This window comes from Mesoplodon mirus, assembly GCF_964341445.2.
Source record: "Mesoplodon mirus genome assembly, chromosome: 19".
Classification (NCBI taxonomy): Eukaryota; Metazoa; Chordata; class Mammalia; order Artiodactyla; family Ziphiidae; genus Mesoplodon; species Mesoplodon mirus.
The window spans coordinates 52,495,501-52,515,746 of NC_138995.1; the positions used below are offsets into that span (position 1 = coordinate 52,495,501).

The 20,246-nt window shown below is 52.9% G+C and overlaps 1 protein-coding gene across 6 annotated transcripts in view; it reads left to right on the forward strand.

Annotated features, from left to right (window-relative positions):
* Positions 1-19,957, forward strand: part of SAMD4B (sterile alpha motif domain containing 4B) — a 37,501-nt gene extending 17,544 nt beyond the window's left edge. For 5 of the 6 annotated variants that reach the window (XM_082606820.1, XM_082606823.1, XM_082606821.1 and 2 more), the window contains 11 exons: positions 6,006-6,476; positions 10,824-11,063; positions 11,637-11,746; positions 11,905-11,991; positions 12,730-13,066; positions 14,172-14,257; positions 14,759-14,877; positions 15,449-15,647; positions 15,835-15,958; positions 17,566-17,649; positions 17,860-19,957. In XM_082606820.1, coding sequence (XP_082462946.1) covers positions 6,006-6,476; positions 10,824-11,063; positions 11,637-11,746; positions 11,905-11,991; positions 12,730-13,066; positions 14,172-14,257; positions 14,759-14,877; positions 15,449-15,647; positions 15,835-15,958; positions 17,566-17,649; positions 17,860-17,888 — 1,886 coding nt within the window. In that variant the 3' untranslated portion in view covers positions 17,889-19,957. The remainder of the gene's footprint in view (positions 1-6,005; positions 6,477-10,823; positions 11,064-11,636; positions 11,747-11,904; positions 11,992-12,729; positions 13,067-14,171; positions 14,258-14,758; positions 14,878-15,448; positions 15,648-15,834; positions 15,959-17,565; positions 17,650-17,859) is intronic. The other variant, XM_082606825.1, reaches the window with a different exon arrangement.
* Positions 19,958-20,246: the final 289 nt, after the last annotated feature.

Genomic DNA, 20,246 nt, shown 5'->3' on the forward strand with positions numbered 1-20,246 from the left:
TTTTCTTTTTTTTTCTTTTTTTGCGGTATGCGGGCCTCTCACTGCCGTGGCCTCTCCCGTTGCGGAGCACAGGCTCCGGACGCGCAGGCCCAGCGGCCATGGCTCACGGGCCCAGCCGCTCCGCGGCACATGGGATCCTCCCAGACCGGGGCACGAACCCTCATCCCCTGCATCGGCAGGCGGACTCTCAACCACTGCGCCACCAGGGAGGCCCGATTTTGGTGTTTTTTAAGCTCCCTACTTGGCCCTTGTGTGCATCCAGTGGAGAACTACTAGTCTTGATGCTGACACTTGATTCTGGGTGGGCCCAGGAAGGTGGTGAAGGTACTGTCACATGACCTACTGGGAGTGGAGAGTAACGGGGCATGGAAGAGGCTCTGGTCTGGGCTCTCCCTTCCTCTCAAGCAGCTAGGAGGGTGTAGGGAAGTCCCCCAGCCCGGGCAGCCAGCATTGGTTTCATGGAAGCAGAGTCTGAGATAAAACCTGGGAACAGAAAAGCAACACCCAAGGGTCTCTGGAACAGGGAAGGAGAAGCCCCAGGTTTCCCCTTGTCATTATCCCTGTTCCTTCTCTCAGTGCTGTCTTTCCTGCCTACTTGGAGCTGTTACAGTAATCCTGCAACCCACTCCACTTCCCATGCTGACTTGGACCAGAAGGGTGGGGCCGGGGAAGCTGAAGTCTCCTTCCCTCCCTGGTCCTATAGCTTCCTGGGCCACATTTCCTGCATTTCTTCCCTCCGCCTGTCCTCTGAGTCAGAGTCCCCCTATCCAGCAGGTTTAAGCCCTGCCCTCTCTGGCTCATCAAATCTGGGTGGGGAAACCGAGGTCAAGAAGGGGCTGTGGGTGAGTGAGTCACCCAAGCTCAACTCTAATGCCTCCACCCTCCTTTCAAACTCTACTAACACAGTTCATCAAACAAAAATGTGAGCCCCATTGCCCTCCCCTATGTTTGTGTGAGATTGGATGAAGCATAGAGGGGCATGTTTGGAGCCAAAACGCATCCCCTCTGGCTGGTGCCTCAGGCTGCCACGATTGTTGCAACAGCCCAGCATGTAAAAATGGATTTGCTCTTATGGCAGTCTCCAAGATATATTTGGCTCCTGTGATTTGCCAGAAACCAGGGTCATGACCTACTTAGCTCTGGTCACCTGGCCAAGGAGAGCACTCATATGCAGTCTCCCTCATCCTCTCTGGAGTCCAGGTTTGCAGCTTGGTGAGCAGCAGTCATTGACATCATGGCATTCCCCAGTCCCCTCCCCCATCCACCCACCTCCAGAATTTCATCATCGCTTGTTGTGCCTCTAGCTCAGAGGAACCAGAGACGTGTCTGTTTTTGGTAAATAACTGCATGAAATTCCCCACCCCTGTGGGGAATCTGAAGGGGGAGACCAGATGTGCCCTCCTGTGTGAATTGCTCCCTCCAGCCCCGAAATAGCGTAGGCTTTAGATCTTCAACCATCAGCAATGACAATAATAGTTGAAATGCATGGAGCACTTAACACATATCAGGTGCTTTGCACGATTGTCTCATTGAATCTTTACAACAACCCTGTGATGTAGGGGCTTTTAACTACCCCCATTGTACAGAAGAGGAAACCAAGGCTCAGAGAGGTTTAAAGGACTGGCCCACAGTTACGTTGACCTACGTCTTAGAGGCAGAGCTAGATTTCTAATCGAGGCAAGTTTGCCAGTTGAACTTGTACTCTTTACTTGGTATACTCTGCTAGGACATGAGACAGAGAGACCTAAGGTCAAGGGATCCTAGACAGGGCACATTACACACACACACACACACACCACTACCTTCCAGGGGACCATCAGGGTTCAGCTGTGCAGGTATTCATTGGGCCTCTGCTGTGCCTCAACTCTGGGCCAGACTTTTCTGCCCTGGGCAGGAAACTAGAAGTTCCATCCCTACCCTACCCGTCATCTGTAGCCCCTGCTGGGCTCACCCCAAGGGGCCTGAGGCTGTGCAGATTCCTTGGACCAGTTCCAGTTCTCACTGATGCTTTCCAGTCATGGGAGGCCCACCCTTCCCAGTTCACCGCTGTACAGACACATGAACACACATTTCCCGAGGGTCAGCCTCCATTCTTCCAAAACCACTCTCCCCTTTCACTGCAGTAGAACAAGGTCCTTCATTGAGCCCAACCCTTGGGGCTCTTCTGTCATGTCCCCTGGCAGTACCAGAGGAGAAGCTGCGTCCCTTAGCCCTGGCAGTACTCTGGGGTGGGGGAGGGACTAGACAAGGCTTCTCTCTGTCCCAGATGCCTCTGGCTACCCTGCAAGGCCTGAACAACAGCGATTGAGAGCATCAGGGTAGGGCTAAAGGGGTAGGCCAACTCTGCTGGAGGAGAAGGGAGAAAAACACCAATCATTGAGTCACATACTGAGTGCTTACTATGGGCAGACTCTGTCAGGTGCTTTATATTCATTGTCTCCCTAAATCCTCTCAGCAGCCCTGTAATCCCTCTTTTACAGAGGAGGAGGCATATTGCCCAGGCAACTGTACCACACAGCTGGGATGCAAGTCCTTAACTTTCTGTCCCTAATCGTCAATCACTATATTTCTTCTTCCTTCTCATCAAAAACTAAAAACTCAGGGACTAAGTCAGGGAAATGGAGTACCAGGGAGGTCCTTCCCATGTGATCCAGTGCCAGATGGAGGTGGGAGAGCTCAAAAGGTGAAGGCTCCCTGAAGTCAGGAAGGCTTATCCCACCTTGGAAAGATCTTTAGATATGGAGCTGACCTAAGAGATAGCTTCATGATCATGGGGAGCTAGTTCAGGAGAAGATGGGTGGAGGGGATGAGGTTTCCTAGCCTTGTGTGGCAGGTCCTGAAAGGGATCTTGAAAGCCAGGGACAGGGGGAAGAAGAAGATACGCGGCATTGGAGAGATAGTAGAGGGTTGTGGGTAAAAGTTCCTCCCAGTTTTCGAGGCAGAGAGACCTGGGTTCAGATCTTGGCTCTGTCACCTTGGACGTCACCTTCCCAAATGTATTTTCTCATCTACAAGATGAGATGCTAAATGAGATGGGGGTGCTAAAACAAGAGTTGAGGTGAGGATGAAAGACGGTCATGTTCTTAGCATGTGTCTGGCTCAGAGTAAATGGTCAGTAAATATCCATTATTACTATTATTGTGTAGTATTACTCTTTGTTCTATTTTGGCCAGTACTGTGGGCATAACATGACTCTGAATAAATGGATGAACCCTTGCACATTTTAACAGGGGTTCTCTAGGAAGCTTGGGGCAGAGAGGCCCAGGCAAGAAAATGTGCACTTATATGGCCAGGAGTTGAGAGGTGTATGTGTTTCATTTTCTTAGAGCTACAAATGTAAGAATTAGTTAGGTGAATTCCCAAGACATAGATTTCCAGACAGGTCATTAAGGGAAAGAAATGTGTGAAAAAGGTATTTCTCAGGTTTTTATGCAAGGCTCCCAGTGGCCAGGTGTCCGGTCTGTAGTGTGGCCAGAGGAGACCAGAGGTCCTTGGAATATTAAGCCTTAAGGAAATTGGGTTGAGACACCATCAGAGGCAGAGGGATCCAGATCGGGGCTCACTTGAAATCCAGATGGCTAGAATTCTGAGGCCCTCCTTCTATACATGCCCATTCCCAACCTCTCTGTTTCCTGGTCCAAGAGTTGGCTTATGCCTTGAGAATCTCTGTGGGTATTCAAAAGGAAGGAGCCCCTGTAAGATATAATAACCATGGTGTTAGAAATGACAGCTGATGTTTACTGAGGACTTACTTTGTGCCCTATTTTGTGCTTTGGTCTCAATTCATAGCAGCCATGCCAGGTAGGAGTGACTGTGAGCCCCACTTTACAGACAGAGAAAGTAGAGCTCAGTGAAGTGATCCCATTTACATCAGTAAGTAGGAGAGGCGGGACATAAGCCACATCACTGCCTGTTCTTTTTCATCACCCACCCCTCTAGGGTCCTAGCTCTGTTCGGTTAGAACCAGCTCCTTTGTCCCTTTCCAAAACCTCACCAATATCCCAGTAACTCAACTCTCAGAACTTCCTTGTTAGAAGTTTGAAAATCATTACCGTGGCTATAGATATGAGCTCAGTTGCCCAAGAGTGAGGGCAGAGTTGGTCCCAGTCTTTGATCATTGTCTCTTTTCTCAAGTATTGGTATACTTTGTCCCTTTTCCTTGCCCCATCAGCATTACCTGCCATCCTCCACTCCATTGAGGTAGTCATGGAAGTGGTAACAAGGTTTTCAAGGAGGACAGTCAGTCCTGTAACAGTTCCTTCCTGAGACCTCCTTTTTTTTAATATTTATTTATTTATTCATTCATTCATTCATTCATGCTGTGTTGGGTCTTAGTTGCGGCATGAGGAACCTTTAGTTGCAGCATCCAGGCCCTTAGTTGCGGCATGCATGTGGGATCTAGTTCCCTGACCAGGTATCGAACCCGGGCCCCCTGCATTGGGAGCGTGGAGTTATACCCACTGGACCACCAGGGAGTACCGAGGCCTCCTTTATGTGGCTAGCTTGGGGCCTTATTCTTGGGGAGCTCACTTCTGGGTAGAGAGAGGAAACCTTACTCATCTTCACAGGACAGACAGGCCCTCAGACGATGGGATGGGAAGGAGACATCACCAGATCACCAGGGCATGGAGTAGCCACAGAAGGCTTCCTGAAGAAGGGCAGGTGTAGGCAGTCCCTAAAAGAAGTAGAATTTGGATAGGAGGAAGGAGACTGTTGCAGGCTAAAGCCTTGAATCTCAGCCTGAGTATGGAAGCTTGGATGAATATGGCATGGAGAGAGCCCCAGGGAGTTTGGGGATATCCTAAACCAAGTCTTTATCTGGAGGAATAGGAGGTGGGGGAGTGCCCTGGAAATGAAGGTGATGTTGGGCTAGGAGCTCTTGAACTTGAGTCCATTGGTACTGGTTGCCATTATAAGCTCCTGGTCAGGAACATGATATCCTGGTGTGCTTTAGGAAGATCACTCCATCTGGGTGTATGGGATGAATTGGAAGGGGAGAATCTAGAGGCTGAGTCCAGTTTAAAAAGCAGCAGTAAGGGCTTCCCTGGTGGCGCAGTGGTTGGGAGTCCGCCTGCCGATGCAGGGGACACGTGTTCGTGCCCCAGTCTGGGAAGATCCCACATGCCGCGGAGCGGCTGGGCCCGTGAGCCATGGCCGCTGAGCCTGCGCGTCCGGAGCCTGTGCTCCGCAACGGGAGAGGCCACAACAGTGAGAGGCCCGCATACCAGGAAAAAAAATAAAAATAAAAAGCAACAGTAAGCATTTATTAACTATGTTCTGTATGCCAGGCCACTTTCCATTCTTTATTAACTTCTTGAATCTCAGAGCAACACTGTGAATTGGGTACTGTAATTATCTTCAGAATTTTTCAGGTGAGGAAATCAGTGCTCAGTGAGGTTCAAGTGACAGAGGTCCAGCTAGTGAGTTGGGGAGTCCAGACCATCTGATTCCAGAGCCCAAGGTTTTTTTGGGTTTTTTTTTGGCCGACCCATGTGGCATGTGGGATCTTAGTTTCCAGACCAGGGGTTGAACCTCTGCCCCCTGCAGTGGAAGTGCGGAGTCCTAACCACTGGACTGCCAGGGAATTCCTGAGTCCAAGCTTTTAACCACTGTATTCCATTGTCCTCCAAGTCAGGAAAGAGAGGCTGTTTTGATAGGGGAAAGCAGGTACAGGCCATGAAGATAAAGAGTGGGGATACAGCAAGAAGAGCAGGCCTGGGGGCAGCAGGAGGGGCTCAGATTCCAGAGTAGCAAGTTTGGCTTATTAGGAGTCATAGCAGGTTTCTGAGAGTGGGAGTGATGAAACCAGAAAAACCAGAAAAAAAATTACTCTGGAAGCAGGCTGAGTGTGTTAGATATCGCTTGTATGAGGGACAAGGTCAGAGTCATGAAAGGAGAAGGGAAATGAGATTGGAGCTGAGGGAGCAGGCTATAGGCACTTCTCCTGGCTTTATGGGAGTCCCCCACCCTGGCTCCCCTGACATTCCCTCTTGTCCCCTCTGCAGCCATCGTCAGCCAGTGGCAGCAGGAGTCCAAAGAGAAGGTGGTGTCCCTCCTGCTGTCCCACCTACCCCTGCTTCAGCCAGGCAACACAGAGGCCAAGTCGGAGTACATGAGGCTGCTGCAGAAAGTGCTGGCCTACTCGATTGAGAGCAATGCCTTCATCGAGGAGAGCCGCCAGCTGCTCTCCTATGCCCTCATCCACCCGGCCACCACTCTGGAGGACCGCAATGCGCTGGCCCTCTGGCTGAGTCACTTGGAAGAGCGGCTAGCTAGCGGCTTCCGCACCCGGCCTGAGCCCACCTACCACTCACGCCAGGGCTCAGATGAGTGGGGTGGCCCTGCAGAGCTGGGCCCTGGGGAGGCAGGACCAGGCTGGCAGGACAAGCCACCCCGGGAAAATGGACACGTGCCCTTCCACCCACCCAGCTCAGTGCCGCCAGCCATCAACAGTATTGGGAGCAACGCAAACGCAGGTGAGGAGGTGGGAGTCCGGGAGGCCATGCCTACTTGAAAAGGGTTGGACTGGGCTCTCTCTTCACTCGCTCTGTGTCCCTGGGCAAGTCACATAACCTCTCTGGGCCTCAGCTTTATGAGACAGTGCAGAGGTTGTGAACTGGCATTCCCAGAGCCATTTCTGACCTGCAGACATGTTTTATTGAGCTCAAACTCAACAAAACTTTGGGTTTTGTTTTTTTATGTTTTTAAATAAATTTGGTGATGTAAGGAATTGGGAATTTTCTCCTAAAAATCCGGATTTTCAGCTGCTCTTGAAAAGTCAAAAGATCTGGCAACTCAAGGCCTGTATTCCTGGTGGCAACCGTAAGATGGAGTTGAATATTGATCACCGCCTTCTGACCCTGCACATGTGTCCCAGTCGGCCTCTGCCCCTACCATCCCACTTTGGGCATGTGTGACAACTGCCTGACTTCAGTTGTAGACCATCATAATTTGAGGTCCCTTCCAGCCCAGACATTCTGGCTTTTTGTATCTGGCTCCAGCGTACAGACTCATTTCTGAGAAATGTATGTCTGTAAGCCTGTTCATACTAGATGTAGCTCATGCTGCAAAAGGCATTAGTAACAGTGGGTAACGTTGTTGAGCGTTGACTGTGCTCGGTACTCTTGTATGAGCACTTTTCAGGCATGATCTCGTTTAATCCTCATCACAACAATATTATTAGCCCCATTCTGCAGATGAAGGCACTGAGACTCAAAGAGGCGAAGTCTTGTATTCAAGGTCACAGAACAAGTGGTGGAACTGGCCGGGGTTTAGACCCAGGCAGTCTGATACCAGAGCTTGCGTCTGACCACTGTGCCATCCTTCAACTAAGTGGTCTCTTAGCAAGCACCCGCAGAGGCTGGGGTCAGTGGGAGGAGCTGGTATTCCAGAGAGTTTTTGAAATATTCGTTGAACAGTATAAGGGAGAATGGCGTTTCCAAGGATTGATGAGGTGACAGGACCTGACTCAAAGCAAGAAGTTTCCAAATGTAACGTCAAGGTAGCCGGCCCCTTTTTGCAGGCACTGGTTAAAGCAGGCCAGGAGAGGGTGGCAGTGGAATGTTACCTGTGCCAGTGGGTAGGGTGAACCCTGGGTCTTCATTGCCCAGCTGTGTGGCACCTGGTACATATCAGTTACCCCTGAGCCTCTTTCTTCCCCAGCTGAATATGGATATCCTGGTCACCTGCCTCCTTCCCAGATGCTGGCAAGAATCAGGGAAGACAGAGGGGTAGAAGGGCACTTTTGGGAACTCTAGCAACCCAAGGTGTCTTGGACCTGGTTTTCTAGTCTCAGAGCATGACAGTTTCTGGGTCCAGGTTGGGAGGGTATATTAATAATGATAATTCTAGCTAAAATATATTCAGCGTTTAGTCTTTGCCAAGAGCTGTTCTGAGAAGTTTATACTTATAAGTTCATTGGCTGAGGCACAGAGGAGTCACTTGCCCAAGGTGTTGTAGCCAGAATTTCAATCCAGGCAGCCTGGCTCCTCAGCTTATATTCTTTGTTACTGTGCTACACTGCCCCCACCTAAAAGTGACCCTCCCGAAGATGCTCATCAAGGGGAGGGGTCACCCATGCAGGGTGCCCATACATTCCTTCCTCCCCACGATGGGGACAGCAGCTTTAGAGGACCAAGCTGGAACAATGTTGAATAGGGGATTTGAACCAGAAGAGGAATTGGGCATTCCAGGTAGAGGGCACAGCATGAATTGAAGGTATAGGGGTGACAAATTGGAGGGGACAGTATGCAGACAGGTCCGGCTAGGATGGAGAAGTGCGAGGATTTAAATGAGTAATAGCAGTAGCAAATATTCATGTTTACCCTGTGCCAGAGACTTCACATGGAAGTGGAGACAGAGGGGGAAGATGAAGTGACTTGCCCAGGATCATGAAGTTAATAGATGGCAGAGCCAGAATTTGAACGCAGGTCTGTCTTGACTCTCAGATCTCAGTATGTTAGGGCCACATTCAGAGGGGGCCTTGAAGGGTAGGATGAAGCTTTTCAATTTCAATTTCAAGCAGTTGCAGGAAACAGGAAGCCATTAAACTATTTTTGAGTGGGGAGCAAGGATTGGCCCGTAAGGGCAGGCAGGGTGGGTTTGGGGTGCTGCCAAGGGCAGGCCAGGGCTTCTTGGAGAGTGTGAGGCCCTGGATGTCTGGCCGGCATTCCTGTTTTTATGGTTCTTATACTGTGGCCAGCCTCCACCCCAGTGTGGGTCCAAAAAGGGCTCCTCAGGAACTGCATAATCGTTCCAATCAGGATAATTTCCAGCCCTCTCAGCCTCGCCTTCCCGCTTCTTGGTTGAGAAGGGAGGAAGGAGGAAGCCAGGAACACCAAGATAGGCAAAAAAAAAAAAAGACCTGTGTTAAGGGTTACCCAGCCCTCCCCAGGGCCCAGAGGGTAACATCTTCTAGGAGTCCAGAGGCTTGGAGAAGCCCCTTGCAGAGAGCCCCAGAAATCACTGATAGGGGGAGGAGGCTAGCCTTAGTGGGTGGGATCAATGCACTGCCCTCTCCCTCAGGTGACTTCCTGGCTAGGATCATAGATAACTGTCACAGATGAGGGAAGGTGCTTTGGGGGCCTGTACCAGGCTGGTTGTCCTTCTGAGGCTGGGTGTCAGTGTAGCACTGGCAGGAATCCCAGCCTTTCCATCAGAAACAAGGCTGGGGTTCTTCTGTCTCTGCCTCCCAACTCTTTGTGGGAACTGGGGCAAAGGACTTCAGTTCCCCAGGCCTTGATGTTCTCACCTACCCAGGGTGAGGCTTTTTGGCTTTGTTTCCTTTTCTTTTTTTGACTTGGGATACTTCTAGATTTCCTGTGTCAAGCTCAGAGGCCCCCTTAGCACCCTTAGGATGGTGGGTGCCCTCCTTTCGGACTTAGTGAAACTTTGAAAATTCCTGTGTATCTTGCCCTGACCCGGAGGTGCAGAAATGGTTGGGCAGGCTTGCTGCCATCCTACAGAAGCCCAGAGTCCAGTGCGAGGCAGGCTCGTGAAGGGGGCAGTAAGTGCTGGACTTCAGGTAGCAGCACAGGGGCCCAGGGAACGCAGAGGAAGGAGTCACAGAGGAGGGAACACGTGAGCCAGGAGGGAAGGCTGAAGTGGCTGGCAGATAGGGTGGACGAGCAGTGAGCTAGGGGGAAGGAATAGCACTTGTAAAGGTCTGAAAGCTCATGAGAACCTGCCCTGTCCTTAGAATGGTTACAAATCAAGTTGGATCCTTTTTCTTACCTCAGGAATGGGATGGGTGGAGGATGCGAAACATCCTGTGGATGAGGGCCTGGATTCACCCTGATCTGGGCTCAGGATAGGAAAAATCTTCGGGAGGTGATGAAGCCCAATAACAGATGTTGAGGAAGCAGTTTATGTACTTCATTCACTTACTTTGCAAGTAGTTGTGAAGAACCTCCTCTAGTCGAGGCCCCATTGTAATTACTGAGGATACAATGATGTTTGCGACAGGACAGGGCCCTCCTGTCACAGGTCTTGTAGGAGAGGCGTACAGTCAATAAGGGAACAAATAACTAGATAAGGTCATTTCAAGCTGTGATAGGTGCTGTAAGAAAGATAAGGCAGAGTGATATGATGGTGGGTTGGTGGGGGACAGCTACTGCTGACTGAGGGTTCAGGGAAAGCCTCAGAAGAGGTGATTGAGATGAGACCTGGGGGAGCCAACTGCTAAGATCAGGAGAACGAGAAGAGCGAGCAAGCACGGAAGTCCTGAGGCTGGAACAAGCTTGAGTGTTCCAGGAACAAATTGGGGCAGGTGTGCGGCAAAGGCTAAAAGGGCTTGAACCAAAGGGGTGAGTCATGAGAGATGAGGAGTCAGAGGTGAGCAGGACCCAGATCCTGCAGGGCCTCGTAGGTGTCAGGGGAAGAGTTTGAATTTTATTCTCAGTGTGAAGGGAAGCTACAGGTAAGGTTTAATCGGGGACTGACTGGGTCAGACTTGGCATCTTTAAGAAGGATCAGTGTGGCTGTTGTGAGTTGACTAGACTGTAGGGGGCAAGGATGAAGGCAAGAAACCGGTGAGCAGGTTGTGACAGTAATTCCAGCTGGGGACGCCAGTGACTTGGCCCAGGGTGCTAGCAGAGGAAGTGGAGCAGTTCAGAGAAGTGGCTGAGAGCTTGCTGATGGATTGGGGGGTGGAGGAATGAGGGAACCAGCAGTACCTGGTAGGTGGTTCCCCTCAGACCCCAGGGTCCCTTCCTCTTGTTGGATTCCAGGGCTGAGCTGCCGTCCATGGCACTGACCAGGGGGACACGGTCTCCTGTGGTCAGATCCCCAAGCCTGACCTTTTCCCTCTCTCCCCCTCCGGCCAGGTCTCCCCTGCCAAATCCACCCCAGCCCGCTGAAGCGCTCCATGTCGCTCATCCCCACGAGCCCCCAGGCCCCTGGTGAGTGGCCGAGTCCAGAGGAGCTTGGGGCCCGGGCTGCTTTCACCACGCCCGACCACGCACCCCTCTCGCCCCAGAGCAGCGTGGCCTCCTCTGGCAGCGAGCAGACGGAGGAGCAGGGCTCCAGCCGGAACACTTTTCAGGAGGACGGCAGTGGCATGAAAGGTACAATGGGGGAGAGTAGCACTAGGACCCTCCTCAAGAGGCTTCCACAGAACTTACAAGGACAGAAGAGAGCTTGTAGCTGCCACCCCACCTGTCCGGTCCCTCCCCACCCAATTCTTCCTCTCCCCCACTCCATCCCCGAGAAGGGGACAGGTCTGAGGAGAGTGGACAGGCCCTGCCCTTAGGGCTTAAGACTGAGCAGAGGGACCCCCACAGGTCCCAGTCTGATGGGGGAAAAGCCCCTGCCCTCAGGCACACCAGTCTGACAAGAAAGCCAGGACACAGAGGTAACTGATGGAATAGAGGTTCCAGGAATACTTTTAAAGGCATCAGAGGTCATCCTAGTACACATCCAACCCAGCAACTCAGGAGGATCGGGTGTTCTGACCAGGGAAGGCCACCTGGAAGGGTCTGGCTGGACAGAAGAAGGTAGCCTATGGACCCTTGGCTTCTCCCTACCTCCTTCCAATTTTCTACAGCTTTTAAGGCTGCCTATGATTTATCCCTGTTCCTTCCCCACAACTGTTACCAGGGCCAGATTCCTGATCTTAGGCCCTCCCTTCTTTTCCACAGATGTGCCCTCGTGGCTTAAGAGCCTCCGCTTGCACAAGTACGCGGCCCTCTTCTCACAGATGAGCTATGAGGAGATGATGACACTGACTGAGCAGCACTTGGAGTCTCAGGTGAAGCAGAGGGACCATCAGGGCGGGGCTGGGGGCAGTACCATTTTGACATTACCCTTGCAGCCCAAGCCTCCTCTGTCTCTTTGGGCCTTGTTGGGGCACCTTGAGTACCTCAGCCTCCCATTTCCAGCTTCCTGTCCCCTTCTGCCCTACCGCAGAATGTCACCAAAGGTGCCCGCCACAAGATAGCCCTGAGCATCCAGAAGCTGCGCGAGAGGCAGAGTGTCCTCAAATCCCTGGAGAAGGTGAGGACCTGGTATCCCCATCCAAGGCCAACTGGCTACCCAGTGGTGCTAGTGGCTGAAGTCTCTGGGTCAGCCTTGCTGCCCATGTGGCCCCCATCTCGGGACCTCCCCAGCCCTAGGGAACCAGGGTCCAGGGACCAAGTGCAGGTCGGATCACAGGGCTCACTTGCTGTGGCTAAGCTAAGAGGCTCTCCTCCCTGTCTGTCCTGGCCTTTGTCTCCAGAATCTTGTTTGTTGACTCAGCCCCTCTCTTCCATTTCACTTTTCCATTTCTAACAGCTCTTTCTGATAGAGCAGAGTGTCTCCCCTGTGTGCATGATCTCTCTTTCCAGTTGGTTGTTTCTTATCCGCTCACTCTCCTTACACATCTGCCTTGATTTACATCCCTTTTTCCCTTTCCCCGCCACTTACCTTCTGGTTTTTGCCCCCTTCAGTGTCTTAGTCCAGATCTCTGGGTCTGAATCTGGTTCCATCCTCGGTGGGACCCTGAGGCCCCACCTTCTAAGCTACGTGGGACTCTACCTTGAGGGGGGGAAGAGGGACTGTGTATGTACAAACGTGTGTGTTTGTGCGTGTGTGTGTGTGTATGCTCTGGCAGTGCCCTTACCTGCCTTCTCTGTGTGCTGGAACCCAGGGTCCCACCAGCCCTCTGCAAGGACTGTTTGACCCCACGTGTATAGTCATTCTACGTAGCTCTGGGGGTTGGCATGTGACCCAGGCTGTGTCTTCCCCACTCAGGATGTGCTGGAAGGCGGGAATCTGCGAAACGCTCTGCAGGAGCTGCAGCAGATCATCATCACCCCCATCAAGGCCTACAGTGTCCTCCAGGCCACTGTGGCCGCCGCCACCACCTCTACTGCCAAGGATGGGGGCCGGGGGGAGCCGCCGCTGCCAGGTGCGGAGCCTCCCCTGGCTCACCCTGGCACAGACAAGGGCAGTGAGGCCAAGGACCCTCCAGCTGCAGAGGGCTACCCCCCTCCACCAGCTCCAGCTCCCACTGATGGCAGTGAGCCAGCCCCGGCTCCCGTCGCTGACGGAGACATCCCCAGTCAGTTTACACGGGTGATGGGCAAAGGTGAGACCACCCAGGGCCCAGCAGGAAATTCTGGGGCAGGGTGCCAAGTGAACCCAGGCATCAAAGGTCAAATCCAGTTTAAATGATGGAAGCAAAACTTTTCAAAGCACTCTGGGGATCAGAGCACTACAGAGAGTGGCTAAGATTGAGATGACAGGGCCCCTGCCCTCGGGTGCGTCCAGGCTGATGGTGGGAGACAGCCCTTACCCTCAAAGTGTCTCCAGCCTGAGCAGAAGATGGGACATTGTGTCAGTGGAAACTGCATACAGTAAAGAGTGAACAGATAAGGCGAATCCGTTGGTTCTTTCAGAGGGGACTGAAGTCCACGGGATGGGTATGGTGAAGCTCTTAATGGGCTCGCCTTTTCCTAAGGCAGCACAGTGTAGGCAACTTTACACTTGGGTTTAAGTTTTGGTTTTTTTTTTAATAAGTTTGTTTTCTTTTTTTTATATATAAATTTATTTATTTATTTTTGGCTGCATTGGGTCTTCATTGCTGTGCACGGGCTTTCTCTAGTTGTGGCGAGCAGCGGCGACTCTTCCATTTCGGTGCGCGGGCTTCTCGTTACGGTGGATTCTCTTGTTGCAGAGCACGGGCTCTAGGTGCGCGGGCTCCAGTAGTTGTGGCGCGTGGGCTCTAGAGCACAGGCTCGGTAGTTGTGGCGCACGGGCTTAGCTGTTCCGCGGCCTGTGGGATTTTCCCAGACCAGGGCTCGAACCCGTGTCACCTGTATTGGCAGGCGGGTTCTTAACTACTGCACCACCAGGGAAGTCCCAGGTCTAAGTTCTTTTAGCTGTGTGGCTGGGACAAGTGACTCAACCTCTCTGAGCCTCGGGCTAAAAGTGCCTACATTGATGAGACTGTTGCAAGACTTAAAAAAGAGAAAAGGTATCATTGACTTCACATCTGCTTTATGCCAGGCACTATGGTGGGCACTTCATATATCCTTGTGATAAGCCAGGTACAGTGCTTGGCACATAGCTAGTACTCATCCAGCATGAGTTTCCTGACCCACCTTCTGTGCCACCCAGCTGGGCCAGGGAAGCTGGAACATGGCAGAGGGCACGCTGGTAGCTAACCTCCTGCCCTTTCCCATGTCCCCAAGTGTGCACCCAGCTGCTGGTGTCCCGACCAGACGAGGAGAACATCACCAGTTACCTCCAGCTCATCGAAAAGTGCCTGACTCATGAGGTGAGGCCTTCTCTAGGGGTCCCAAGAAGGGAAAGGCTGCCCTGTCACTCTCAGGACCAACATTCCTTATACAGCCAATAGGGCCCTGCCTGACTGGCACGTGCCCACCTCTCCAGCCCTCATCCTTCCCAGTGTTGGGTTCAGTGGATGCCCCTGAGCGCTCATTCTTAGAGCCTTAGTACATAATCTTCTGGGGAGTAAGTCCCCCTCCTGTCTGCTGACCCCTCAGATCTCAGTTGATACATCTGTATCTCAGGGATGCCTTGACCAGCCCCTCATAACATCAGGTTTCTTGTGCCTCCTGTGCTTCTCCCTCACAGCATTATCACTGTTATGAATGCGTGTGTACCTTCTCCCCAACTAAACTGTAAGCTCCGTGAGCACAGGTCACCTCTGTGTCCCAGCATTGACCAGCACAGGCAGTTGATAAATATTTGAGCAAATGGATGGAAGGCAAATGTGAAAGAAGCACACACACCCCTTTCACCCCCCTAATTCTAGGCTTTCACGGAAACGCAGAAGAAACGGCTGCTGTCCTGGAAACAGCAAGTGCTGAAGCTCCTCCGGACCTTCCCGCGCAAAGCCGCACTAGAGATGCAGAACTACCGGCAGCAGAAAGGGTAGGCGGGCGGCCAGGGCACAGGGACTTCCCTCCCTAGGCCCTCGTTGGTTGACAGATAGTGCCTAGAGGGGTGATTGCGTTCTGGGCTGGGAATCCTGTTATACTCATTCAGTAACTGGGTGTCTTTAAGTCACCCAGTGAGGACTTTGCCATAAGAAAATCAGGTGGTCCCTGATTTTCCATTAGAATAGAGTGCTGAGCTGGCAAAACTAGCACGTGTCCCCATAGCTGGCCCCTTACCTGTCCCTTGTTCTCCTCACCTGTGTGCAGAGGACTCTGAAGTCCCTTCTCACTCCAGACAAACAACAAATATTCTGCTTGAGAATTGAAGTTAGGAGAACTACTTTGAGTGGACTTGAGGAAACCTTCGTACACTCCCCGTCTCCATCCTGGGAGTACCCTTGGGGCAGGAGGAGACAATGTACAGAGCAGGGACTTGGACAGGGAATCCCTGCTCAGAGCAGATCTGTGTTCTGTCTACCCATGGGGGCTGCGGGGGGTGTGAGGAAGAGGTGAACAGATGGGCTCCATCCACCTAAACTGACACCCTGCCTTCTGCTCTCTCACAGCTGGGCATTCGGCTCCAACTCACTCCCCATAGCTGGCTCTGTGGGGATGGGGGTGGCCCGGCGGACCCAGCGGCAGTTCCCAATGCCTCCCCGGGCCCTTCCGCCTGGCAGAATGGGCCTTCTGAGCCCCTCGGGCATTGGGGGCATCTCCCCTCGACATGCCCTCACCAGCCCCAGCCTTGGGGGCCAGGGCCGACAGGTGAGCCAGCTGGAAACAAAGGACCTGGCACTTCTGGGGTTGGGGTGGTGGTGCCTGAGATATGTGTCCATATCTTTGTGTCTGGGCCCAGCGTAGAGGGGAGGGGACGACTCTGCCAGCTCCACCACTCCTGGGTCTGGGCCTCTTCCCCGCTCACCCACTGCTTTCTCTCCCATGCCACATGCAGAACCTGTGGTTCGCCAACCCTGGAGGCAGCAACAGCATGCCCAGCCAGAGCCGTAGCTCTGTGCAGCGGACCCACTCGCTCCCGGTCCACTCGTCCCCCCAGGCCATTCTCATGTTCCCTCCAGGTACAGTGCCCACCCTTAGGACTCGGCCTCAACAGCACCCTTAGCTGGCCTTTCTTTTCTCTTCTGGGTCTTGTACACACTATCCCTTGCATGTGTTCTCTCTCTCTGTCTTTCTGTCTTTCTCCCCCTCCCTGTCATCTTCTCTCACTCCTTATTCCCACCCCACCCCCCATCTCTATCTCTCTCCCTCCCTGTGTCATAATCTTAGTGTTCATACTGGTCTCTGTCCCCGTCTTCTTCGAGTACTCAGTTTGGAAGGGTGGAGGGGATGAGACAGTCACAGCAGCCAGTTGTCTATAGAAGGGAGTCCTGCCTATCAGTCCGCTGGCATTCTTTCAGGAGCCAGGTGACCGAGCAGGAACCAGTAGACTTCAGCTCCTGGAATGGGTTCTACACTAAAGGGTGGAAGGGCTGTCTTCCCCTCTGCTCACAGATCAGCCTAGAGATGGGAGATTAAAATGAGGGCAAAGTGGGCAAAAGGGAGGTTAGAGAAGCGCTAGCCCTGCCTTGCTCAGTAAGTCAGAGGTGACCCCCTGTGCCAGGCCTGCTGCTGGGCACTGAGGCTGCAGAAGCAGATAAGGCTGGTTTGGAAAGGGCTGCCTCTAGAGAGAGCTTAGATTTGCCTGTGACCCTAAAGTCTTCATGTCACAAATAGCCAAATCAATAGGGATTCTTTATGAGATTACGCAAACTGCCATCTGTGGGAGGCAAGAGACCCCATTCGGCCCATTCATCCTAGCACAGGGCTTGGCACATGGTAGGCATCTGTAAATGATATTAAATGACTAGATGGATGAATCGCAGGAGTCAACATGAGAACAGTTCTTTTCACCAGTATGGCGTGTGCTAGACTGCGTGTCAGACAGCTTCTCGGCACTGTTGACTGAAATCCTCCCAACTGCACACGTGAAGGCACTGATACTATTCCCATCTTATTAGTCATGAATCGGAGTCTCAGAGAGGTGATTTGCCCAAGGTCGAAAATTGTTTTCATTAAGGAGAGACAGGGCTCTTGCCCAGGTGCCAGAACAGGAGGCCCTTTGAAAGACTGTATGAAGACCAGCCCCCATGGCTGCTGTCCAGACTTGCCCTGCCTGCTAGGCCTTCCCCAACAGCATCCTGCCAGAGGAGCAAGTCCAGGTGGGAGGGAAGGGTTCTAATTAAGCTTCCGCACCAAGTACAGAGCAAGTCATTAGTCAGGGAGCACGGGGCTGCCCAGTGCTCAGGGCAGATGCCCTCACTGTGCCCAAGGGAACATGTAGTGTGTCCAAAATAGTCGTGGCCTCCAAGCAGCTCCCCCAGCTTTACATTACTTCCTGTCAGCCTTTCTCTGTGTTGCCAAGCCTCTGCCCTTGCCATCATCACCTCTGCCTGCTTAGTGGCACTCCCAGGCCTGTCTGTCCTTCAACTCTGCCCAGTCATACCTTCCATCCAAGTGTGTGCATGTCTTACATTCTCTGGGTCTCTGTCTCTTGCCTTTACTTTCCCTTCCTCCCTTTCCCTCTCGTCCCCCTCAGCCTCTCCCTCATGCCAGCCTTTGTCTTCATGACTCTACCTTTCACCCCAGTCCAGTCCTTACTGCTTCCATTCTCCTCTCTCCCACCCAGACTGCCCGGTCCCTGGGCCTGACCTGGAGATCAATCCCACTCTGGAGTCTCTGTGTCTGAGCATGACAGAACACGCCTTGGGTGGTGAGCATTTCCTCTTTCCCTGACCCAGCTCCCACCTACCCACCAGCGTCTCCACCTCTGAACTGAGCAACTCAGAGTCATCCTGAGGGGTCCCCAGGGGAGGCCGGACTCCAGGGAGGGCCTGACTGGGATGACAGGCTACCTGAGCACCTTTTCTTGGGCCTCCCGCCAGCTCCTGACCTTCCTCCCTTCCTCCCTTTCTTACCACAGATGGGACAGACAAAACCTCCACCATCTGACAGGACCCACAGCCCAGCGCACCCATAGGCTCCCCGGGCGGCGGGCGGGGGCCAACCCCCAACGGGCTTCTCCGCGACAGCGAGAGGGTGGGCTGGCTCAGCTATACATTCTAATATTTTTCTACTCTCTCACCCTTTTAACTTTTGTTTAACATTGGCACATACCTTGCTCACTCCCAGGCCCGTCGAGGGATCTCTGCTGAGGCCCAGGGAGGTAGGGGGCAGCCAGGATAAAGGGGGCAGGGACTGGCCAGCCTGCCTGCCCCCTCCTTCCCTCCTTCATCCCCCACCTGGCCCCGTCCCACCCCTACCTCCTCCAGACTGCCGGCCACCTGCCCCTCCCAAGGAAACAGTCTACCCCAGAGACTCACTGACCCACTATCTTGTGGGGCCTGCTCAGAACCATCTGACATTTGGGGAGAGATGAGTGAGGTAGATAATCTGCTCTCCTGAACGTTATTTGAGAGGAGCTGAGGAGATAAAGGCGGGTGAGGAGAGGAGCGTGTCTGTCTTGGCATGCTCTCTGTCTCTCTCTCTCCCTCCCCCCTCCCCCCGCCCCCCTCACCTCCTTGCCGCCTTCTCCTCCTTCCCCATTCCCATCATTCCCCAAGGACAGGAGCCACTCTCCTCTCCCTCACCTCCCTTTGCCCTGTTTATCAGAGGTTCTCTGCAATTAATTTCTTAGGCCTATTTAAGATACATATTTATATAGTTCTTAACGGTTTTTCTCTCTGATCATTCCCTCTCATTTTTTTAGAATCCCCAGGCCTCTCTCTGAGCCAAGAAGGTGGCAGGGGGAGCCTGAATTTTACGAGGGGGGAGGGCAGCGCCCTCTCCTCCAGACCCCTCCAGCCCTTCCCCACTTGCCCCCAGCCCTGGCTCCCCAGATGCGGAGGTTGAAGGCCGGGAGCCAGGGCAGCCAGTGAGGTCAGGAAGTCTGTTGCCTTAACGTCTCCTTCCCCCACCGACACAAACCCTTCTCCACTCCCAGGTCTGGTTGCTGAAAGACTTGGGGGTAAGGAATAAGGGAAAGGGGATGGTTTTTGGTTTCTTTCCCCACCCCCATCCCCTTTTCTTTCACCCTTACCCCACCCCCACCCCCCATTCTGTCATGACCTCACTTAAGTGGAACACTATATCATAAGCCAGAGATTCGTCCCAGCCCCAGAGTCATACAGACCCTCTGATCCCTGTTCCTCCTGAGGGGTTGTGCTGGGGCCCAGGTGGAGGGAGGGGATCTGGGGGTTCAGGCTGTAGGGAAGCCAGGGTCCTCTATTCCAACCCCCTGTCCCCCTCAACCCGCCCCCCCCACACTGGGACATTCTCAAGCTTTTCACACCGAAAAGGAAAAAAATGTTATTTTTAGATACATTTTATGAATAACTTTTGTTATGAATATGGCTGGTAACCATTGTGTATGTTATTAAAGATACAAAATGTTGGGAAAAAAAAAACCAAAAAAAAAAAAATTTTAAAACCACCACCCTCCCTGCACTCACCCATTCCCCAGACCTTCTTGCCTCTGCTCTCCTGGTCTGGACCTCCCTCAACTCTGAGCCCAGGGAGGGGGAGGAAGCCAGGGGGTGGGGTGGCCCTGGGGACCTGCTCTAGGTCCCCACCTCCTCTCCCAGTGCCGGGCTGGGTAGGGTGTCAGGTTTATTTATGTACCTCTTGCACACTCATCAACCTATGCAAGTCCCCCACCCCGGCCCCTCCATGTTTCTGTGCCTTTGCTCATTCCCCTCCAACTCCCAGGGCTTCTCCAATCCTCTCCTAGCCCGGGGAAGTGGGATGGACAGGGGCCACCTCGTTTTGGAATCAGCAGGGTGTTCCTCTTAGAGACCCTCACCTCTTCCCAGCCAGTCCTGTCTTGTTCACTACCCATCAGGGTGAGCTGGGTCTTCCTGGCCCTGGGAGGTGGTGAGGGACACCCCCATACACAGTGGGAGGCAAGAGTTGCCCCCCATCCCTCCACCTGTCAGCAGAGTGTGCAGGACGCAGGCGGCCCCACTCTGATGGGCAGGACCCTGATCCACTCCCGACCCTCCCCGGCCCCTGCTCCTCCACCATGATTTCACTCTCCCTTCTATTCCCAGCCCCACCGGCAGAATCAGCTTTGAGTAACTGTACAGTTTTTCTCGCTGTTGGAGAAGACTTATTTGTTGGAGTTTCACTTGTTTAATGGTCTGGGCTTATTTTGGAAAAAAAAAAACAAAACAAACAAAAAGGATTCTGACCTTTGTTATGCTACATTTCATGAAAAACCTAGTGGCCCTGCCTTTGTGGCCTTTGCTTCTATGCCTTAAGCACCAGGGGTGTGGGGGGGGGGCAGGAGAATGAGACCATGGTGCCTGGGAG